This window comes from Chiloscyllium plagiosum, unplaced genomic scaffold (assembly GCF_037043375.1).
Source record: "Chiloscyllium plagiosum isolate Xiang-an unplaced genomic scaffold, Cpla_swu_hap1 HiC_scaffold_29, whole genome shotgun sequence".
Lineage (NCBI taxonomy): Eukaryota > Metazoa > Chordata > Chondrichthyes > Orectolobiformes > Hemiscylliidae > Chiloscyllium > Chiloscyllium plagiosum.
In genome coordinates, this window is record NW_028270167.1 from 24,157,854 (window position 1) to 24,166,592 (window position 8,739).

At 36.6% G+C, this 8,739-nt stretch overlaps 1 protein-coding gene across 17 annotated transcripts in view; it reads left to right on the plus strand.

Annotated features, from left to right (window-relative positions):
- gramd1ba (GRAM domain containing 1Ba) overlaps nucleotides 1-7,971 on the plus strand; it is a 647,360-nt gene extending 639,389 nt beyond the window's left edge. For all 17 annotated transcript variants that reach the window (XM_087976426.1, XM_087976427.1, XM_087976430.1 and 14 more), the window contains one exon: nucleotides 633-7,971. In XM_087976426.1, the coding sequence (XP_087832552.1) occupies nucleotides 633-719 (87 nt within the window). In that variant the 3' untranslated portion in view covers nucleotides 720-7,971. The remainder of the gene's footprint in view (nucleotides 1-632) is intronic.
- The last annotated feature ends 768 nt before the right edge of the window (nucleotides 7,972-8,739 follow it).

Genomic DNA, 8,739 nt, shown 5'->3' on the forward strand with positions numbered 1-8,739 from the left:
TTTATAGCCATGTCAGTCTTGCCTTTGTAAAAATAACTGCTGAAGCTAAAGAAATTGCCAATTCAGAATTTCATTTCAGTCTGATGAGAGGAAGATTACCCCCTGCAAATTATTTAACACTAAACTGATGAAGTGAGGAAATTTATTTTATGTTTGACTGTTATTAGGTTTTAACAAGTGGTGCAGCCTCAATCAGAGCTTCTCCAGGCTGTGGGAGAATATGTGAGGTATATTAAATGACTGCCAATTAGTGGAATAGATTTTTTGAGAATACTGCTAAATAAATATTGTTATAGTGTGTTGTGATGTTTGCTTCACAGACCATTACCGTTGTTTATACAGTGCTACCCTGGTCAACATCATGTTTCCTCCCTATAATGTTCAGTGGTCTTCATGAAGACTGCTTTTTTCTTTCTCTGATTTCAGTAAAAGGAGCAGCACATTGCTGTGATGTTTCTCTATAATCAATGCTTAATCCATTAAGGATGTGTGTGACATTGGCAGAAATGGAACTCTGGCTTCTGCTTGGTCTTGAAGGCTGGATTCAAGCCTTCCTTGTATAAGATGCTGAAAGTTGAGTTTTTAAGGTAGACTTTGGAATTTCATTTTTGTTTTTTAAATTGATCCTACAGATGAGAGACTCGTTAGTAACTCTACAAAAAGGCATCGGTTTGCGTGATTACAGTTCTGAAACAGACAAACGAGATCGATTTCACTGATGGGCATTACCAAGGCCGAAAAGGGAATAGTGTGCAATATAGTTATGTATAAATTTTATATATATATATATATATATATATACATAGACACACATACATATATATATAAAAATTAAAAAAGACACTGGAATCACACGCTGAGTTGGACCTTCAGGACTGCTGCCCAGTCAGCGGAATCACAATTGACAAAATCAAGATCCTTTACTGATTAGTAACTATGAACAGAATTAAATTCTGACAGCACTGAAGCATCATGAGAAGACAACAGCCTCGCTAATCTGACTACACACTCCTTGTAAATCCTAGAATGTTGTACTGTAAGCTTTAACATGTAACAAAAGCATGTAATAATTTGTGGGCTGTCTCTGTTGTGGAAGACATGTAAATTGAAGTTCCATGTGCTCTGTGTTAAAGTAAGATATTCATCAAACACAAATAGGAGCAGGATGAGGATCTTGAAACTACAGGTCATTGTGCCTGAAAAAACACCATTTATTATTAACAAATTAATCAAATGTATTGATTCTTACTCAATGATGGATAAAGAAACTGTGAATATCTGTATTGGTAAAACTTGAAGACATTCTAAGTTACAAGTGACTTGCAGATGTATGGCATGTCAGTCTGTTCAGTTTTAGTTCTACAATTATACAGTAGAAAATTGAAAAACTACAGAGAAGTAACTGGAATCCTGATGTGACTGACTTAAATATTTATATTATTGTATATACAGACTAAACAATCTATCATAGGCAGGTCACAGAATATATAGAGCAAAAGTGTGTCTCTGTTCTGTCATTCTCATTGCAGTGTCTTGATGCTGCAAATTGCTCACCTTATGCTCATAGAATGCATGTGTGGACCCTGATTGTGAGGCATTCCATGTTCTGTGTTAAAATGGTAACAGTTTGCTGCAGATGAAAGTGTCATTATCAGTACCATTAAAATGCTGAGGGAATTTCTGGGAAGTGCAAGGCTGAGGAGATCTGTGTTGTCACGATTAGCAGTGCTGCAGAAGTACAGGATGGTCTGTTTTTATTTCTGCAGCTGTATCATAGAAAATAGAAAAAACTACAAATTAGTACAGTTTTCTTTCTAAATATTCATATGTTATTCATTTTGACTGGCTTAATGAGATTTAAATTTCCCAGCAGGAGTCCATCGCTCTAAATTATTAAAAGAAAGAGTTAAGGATTTATCTTGAATTTCCCTGTGAGACTTGGTTGATAGACCAAGCAGGATCTGATCAGGTTCAGTGGGATTTTTAATTTGAATGTCCTGCCACTTTGAAGAACAGAAAAAACACCCTGCTTGCTGACATAGCACATGGAAGATGCAAGGATATAATGTTTAGTGACCAAAATTCAATGCGAGTAGCTCATGAGAACAGAATAAATGTGATAAGAAGAATGTTGTGGGGGAGCATACATGCTGCTTGGTGGAATAGGGACAGAGAGCTGATAAAATGAAGTGGCAACAGTCAAGCACTTTAATCCACCCAGGCCCCAGTATCATCATTGAATTAATACATGCTGACACGTTGGTAGATCATTTGCAATAATATGCGCAAGAATAAAACAAAACCATGTGGGACCTTGGAAATGGAGGCTCACCTGATGCGAACTGTTTAGAACTAAATAAATTATCTCCCGTTCCCATAATCCAAAAAATGTAATATTTAAATAGTTCATTTATAATATGTTATTGTATAATGGCTTGTCTGTGAGCTGACTGAATCAGAAAGTATGTGTGTAGGTTGATTGATGCTAATTGGTTCTTCTTGCTCCAAGATTGACCAGCATTGTTGAGCATTCATTTCAATGGCCACTCTCGTCTTGATATGTTTCAGTAATGTTGGGATATATTGGGGGTATGATTTCTGATGTTTCAGAAACAGAAAAAAGTGTTGTCAGACTTCAGTGCTTTTCAACATGAAACTTATGATAACTTGGTGTGTGTAGATGCTACTCCCCTAGAATTGTGGATTCTGTTAGTTCTTTTTTATTAGTCTTATGGAAACCGATGTTTGTAAGACTTGTAATGAATACTGGAGGAAAAACAATGTGCTTTAGAATTTTGAAGGGAATTAAACTTCAGTAACTTACTCTATAAGCTCATCGTACCTGACAGCATCCCTGCATGGGCAATGAATAGATTTATAATACAGCTGCCAATGTGTACTATGTCAATGCAGTCAGATGCAATAAGATATGATACCAAAATTAAGGTGCTTTAGTGTGACTGATACAACCTTTTCTTAAAAGAAATGGATTTCTAAAAAGAACAAAACTTTCTATTAGTTCCAAAGTTTGTGTTGTCAATCTGAAATTATTTAACAATATTTAATAAATTAAAATGAGATGTGTGATTGATGAGCTATTTGCATTGTAAGTGTGACCATAAATAGCCAGTGCATTGTAACCTATTGTCAGAATATTTCAGTGCAATTCATCCATAAGCCCACATTATGTTGTCTATAGGACAAACCCAGCCTACATCCCACAATCGACTTCAATCATGGGAAATAGAAATAGCCATGATTAATTCAAATGTAGACTTCAGCTATTTTAATAAGTATTGACAAGTTTGATCTACCTGAATTATAGTATCATTGTTCAATGAACAGTTCACTCTCAGATATTGCAGTCATCTTGCTTTTTGTCATGCACTGAAACCATGTTTAATGTGAATGGTAGAATCAAATGGCAGATACTTTGCAGTAAAGTCACAAATCAGACTTGATAGGTTCAAAATGTCAATCACTCCATATACAGTAGTATCATATCGATGAACACAGGTTTTGCTTTTTGTACTAAAATAATTTTTTTAATTCTAAACTCATTGCTACATTTTTGCGTTGTCTTTAATATTTGAGACTATATTTTCAATAAATGGAATCAAATTTAAAAATAGTTGAAAAAATATTGGCACTGCAAAACAAAATTGGATATTTTGACACTGTTCAGCTACTTAGTATTTTTGTGTCTGTGCTTAGTATTGCATAGTTTTACCAGCATATTATTAGTTGAAACATTTTCTTAAACCTGTTCAATTATATGGTTTGTTTTGATTTTAGAGTTTACATTATGCATAACATCAAAAATCAGTTGAGCAGAATTGTAGAGAAGTGCTAGAATCAGGAAAAAATAATGCAGGCCTGAAAGTAAATTTCCAAGCCATGAATAAATGAGTGAATGAGTGCATGTGTGCCTGTATCTGTCAGAAGGAAAGAGACGAGTTATATAAAATGCATAAATTACTGTGCTGACAACTGCGTGATAGTCAGCGAATCAACTTTTGAGTTCCTCATATGACGCGGTTGAAGTGGTCTGAATGAAAATATTTTCCAGTTAAACTGGGCTAATTTTCTTCAAATACAGTACCATTCTTGGTGTGTTACCCTTACAGAGATATCCCACAGCTATCCTGTTTAAAAAGTAGTAAAATGTCCTAATTTGATTATCTGAATACAAAGGACAAATTCTGAAACAAAATCTATTCCAGTGGACATTTGATAAAGGTTGATTTTTGTATTTATTTACATGGAATTTACTGACTTAGCTGTTTTTTTTATTTCTTATGACAAGTGTTACTTTGAGTGTAGGATCATTTGGTTTAAATTTATTAATTTTTTTAAGGTAGCACAGTGTGTTTTACCATGACATAGTAATCATATTATAATGAAAGTGGTAAAGTGATCCCTGTGCCTGAAAATAACTTGTGACCAAAAGAATTCTAAAAGTATAGAACAACAGTAAAATAGATCTGGTCCAATGAATTAGAGTAAACTTTTTCAAAGCAGTTATTTCTAGTCATTTTGTATTGATATGACACTTTTGAAATCTGTGTATTAATACGACTTGGAGTTACATTACATTTGCAGAAACAGTATCCTGTATTGTAAAACATACTAATAATGTATACGTATGTTTAGAACCATTGCCTTGTTTACTGTGATTTGTTCGCAAATTCTTTAGGCATGCCCGTTGTCCATCTTTTGTCTCTCAGTTTTTGCATTTTATGGTTAAACATAATTAGCACATGTTTCACTGATTCCCAAATTTAGCATAAATCTAAAATCAGACCGAGGTAGATGAAGTACCATTTCTGATAACATGGAGCTTTGCTGCATGTGTTATTCTCAATTTGGCCCTGGAAACCCAGCCGCACAGCCTGCTAAATTTAATACAGTGGGTAGAATGTGCATGATCACATTAGTAGAGTCAAATATCATACAGATAAGAAGTCTAACCCTTCAGTCCTCCCACTGCAGATTTGGCCTTTCCTCAAATAAGAAATAAAAAATGCTGTAAATGTTTGGCGAGCCAGCCAGCATACGTGGAGAGAGAAACATAGATGAAGGCAAAGATTTACAGAGGTTAGACAGATCCCGCACTGCCTGCCCCCACTCCTGGAAGGAAAACAGCGATGATTGACAGCTGAATAACAAGCTTGTCCTGCAGCAAGAAAGCACCATGAACAGTGTCAAGAGTGTGGTACTGGAATCATCAGGAATCCTGATGAAGGACTTACACCCGAATCATTGATTCTCTTGCTCTTCGGATGCTGCCTGACCTGTGCTTTTCCAGCATCACACTCTTGACCCTGATCTCCAGCGTCTGTAGGCCACATTATTGCAGAGTGCTACTTACAGCCCTCATTTGGGGATTTCTGATCCGCTTAGCTGGTAGCTCTGAAAGCTAAGTGCCAGAGCAGAGCTCAGTGGTGAGCACTGATAGAATTTAAAGAAGAACCATGAAGAAAGCCCATTGGATCCCGGATCCAGGTAAGTCGGGCATGGTGGAAGTGGATTTTTAAGACCATGTGGAAGGAAGTGGGCCTCCTGCTATCTGTGTGGCTTTGCAGATGAGTATCTCATTCCTTCCCTCCTTAAAACAATGGGCTGCCAGATTCTCACTCACCTGCCCACCCCAACTGTTTTATGTCATGAGTGGATAATATTGAGTGGAATTGAACTATTTATTAATAAGATCATTTTGAACATTCATTATTTCTTAACGTCTCATAAGACCATAAGAAGTAGGAGCAGGAGTAGGCCATTCAGTCTCTTGAGCCTGCTGCACCATTCAATTAGATAATATCTGATCCGACACATCCAAGGCCACTTTACTGCTCTTTCCCTGCATTCCTTGATTCCCCTATTAATCAAGATGTGATGAGCAAGCTGCTGATTTTGGGACCGATTCATCATCTATTATGGGGTGAATGAGAAAATGGTGGAGCAGCCATCTGCTCTACTTTACATGAACCCCATCCGCCCCATACATTGTCCAGATTCACATTTCAGGTTTGCAAACTCACGTTGACATGAAACATTGACACTGTTTCTCATTCCACAAATGCTGCTGACCCGCTGAGTATTTCCTGCATTTTCTGTTTTATTTCAGATTTCCTGTGTTTGCAATTTGGCATTTTGTGTTGCTTTTTCCTGAGTTAGCCAGTGCTGGCACCAGCTAAACTCAGATAAAATAAACATACAACAGTGTGGATGAGTAAAAGGGGACCACCTGTTAGACTTTAATCAATAAGATTTTAAATCTATTTACTTACATGTCAAACCGGGGGAGTAGGAATTCCAATTATGCTCTCACATTCAGCATGCAAAGTGAATTGCCATTGTTTCCCCAGCCTTTATCAATGCTGCTATCTTCCTTTGCTGGTCATCAGCATTACCAACCTCCCTTTAAACCCTCATCCTGACATTTATTTTTCTTTCCCAACATGATCCTAATTTTGAGCAGCCTCACTTGTTATTGCAGCAGGCCAATCATCAATTTTACTTAACTGTTGACCCGTTTACTACAAGCTCACTGTACAATGCTAATGAGAGCTGATACAGACTAACAGATGTGTCTCAGATCTGAACATTCAGATGTAGGGAGTTGACGTTGTAAATACCCCCACCCACCCCACACACACAAAAACACAAAAGCCCACCACCACTATGGCCAAATATGGTGTACCCACATTTCTAGGCTGTGGATCTAGGAGTTTTTTTTCACCATTTCTTGCTGAATACGTCACAATTTTCTTTACACCTACTGTTAAATCTAAAACATGTGCTGTCAATCCATAATAGTCATCCTCCTTACGATTTCTCAAGGTAAAAAGTATATTGTATTTTCTTTTCCTTGAATATAGTATTATTTCTGAAAAAGTTTGACAGCCCATATAAGGTCTTGTATAGACAGTTATTTCTCAATTTTCATAAAGTTGATACTGATATTAAAAATTTGAATTCTCTTTATCGTTAAAATCATGAAAAGAATTTGTTGCTCAGAGGAATTTTATGGGCTGTACATTTTCAAAACTTTGTGGTAAGTTTTTTTTATTACACTGATTGCCGTCGTGTTACAAGACTTGAAGTAATGATCAGTTTTACTGTTTGCAGGATTTGAAAATGTGAATATGATGACAGTATAGTTTAAAAGGGACAGTGTCTGCCTCATGTGGGTTATTAAACCTGTTACTTTTCAAATAATGAAATGAACCACAAAAGTCATTACTATTTCTTGCTGCACTGTTTTTTAAACTGACGCAGTGCATGAAGAATTGAACAAAATCATTTACTGCAATAGTTAGAGTCCTTTACTAAAAAACTAATTCTAATTATTGACTCTTCAATGTTATCAAATGAATGTGCAAAACATTTTTCATGTGTACAAGTATACAGTAGATACTGTATTGCAAATGTCCTGATAATATTAAATTATCCCTTTATCCCTTTTTCTCAGTTATGTAAACTCTGTATAAATGCATGGGGAATGAACTGGTGCCTGAGGAAAAGTCCCCTTTTAAAATGAACCTTCCCGTTGTACAGGGTGTCTGCTAGTTGGCTGATGCTGTACTGTAATGTAATTTAGGTCAAATAACCATGGTGCCCACTCCAGGCAGATATTTCTTTTTTAAATATGATGCATGTGTGTCTGATGCTGCCTAATGCTAGCCAATAGGCTATGCAACCAACATCAGTTGAAATGAGATAAAATTGGATTGTGCAGCTTTACTATGCCTGATATTATGTAACAAAGTATCACGATGTGCACTCAAATACAAGGTACATTTTTTAGAACTGTTTTGATCTCCACATGAAATGTAATTGTAAACTTTGCGCTGTGCGCAGGTTTAGTTTTAATAACCTTGCCGACTAGAGTTTAGGTTACTATGACAACCCACATGTACGTTAATGTAGATACAAGGTATGAATAAAAGTGTTGAAAAAATTGCCTAATTATTATGTCATCTGTCTTTCCTTGGTAACATTGGAATTTATTTTTCATCATCAGTGTCGTATTTCTTACCTGTAATCAGGGGCCTGTAATATGAACGATGAGGTTAAGCACTTAGCCCATTCTCAATCCATCATTTATGATTAAATTACTTATAGTGTGGAAACAGGCCCTTCGGCCCAACAAGTCTATACCAACTCTCCGAAGAGTAACCCACCCAGACCCATTCCCCTACATTTACCCCTTCATCTCTAACACTACGGGCAATTTAGCATGGCCAATTCACCTAACCTGCACATTTTTGGACTGTGAGAGGAAACCGGAGCACCCGGAGGAAACACACGCAGACACTGGGACAATGTGCAAACTCCACACAGACAGTTGCCTGAGGTGGGAACTAAACCCAAGTCTCTGGCATTGTGAGGCAACAGTGCTAACCACTGTGCCACCGTGCCGCCTTCAATTCTTTTTCTGTATCTGCTTATTAATGAGAATTTATACATTAATAGTAATGTACATGATGATGCAACGCTGACATCAACAGTCAAATGCTATTGAGGTTCAAAGAAGAGAAAATTGGGGACACTGCACTCAAGAGCTGAATCACTATTCTGTATATCAGAATGTAAGTACAGCAAACATTTTATTAACTGGCACCTATGAGACTGGAAGTGAGCCAATTAATCAAATATTCCAGATAATTAAGAGGCCCACATATTGTGAAAACACACACTAAAGTAATAGAAACATAATGCAAGGGGGTATACTTT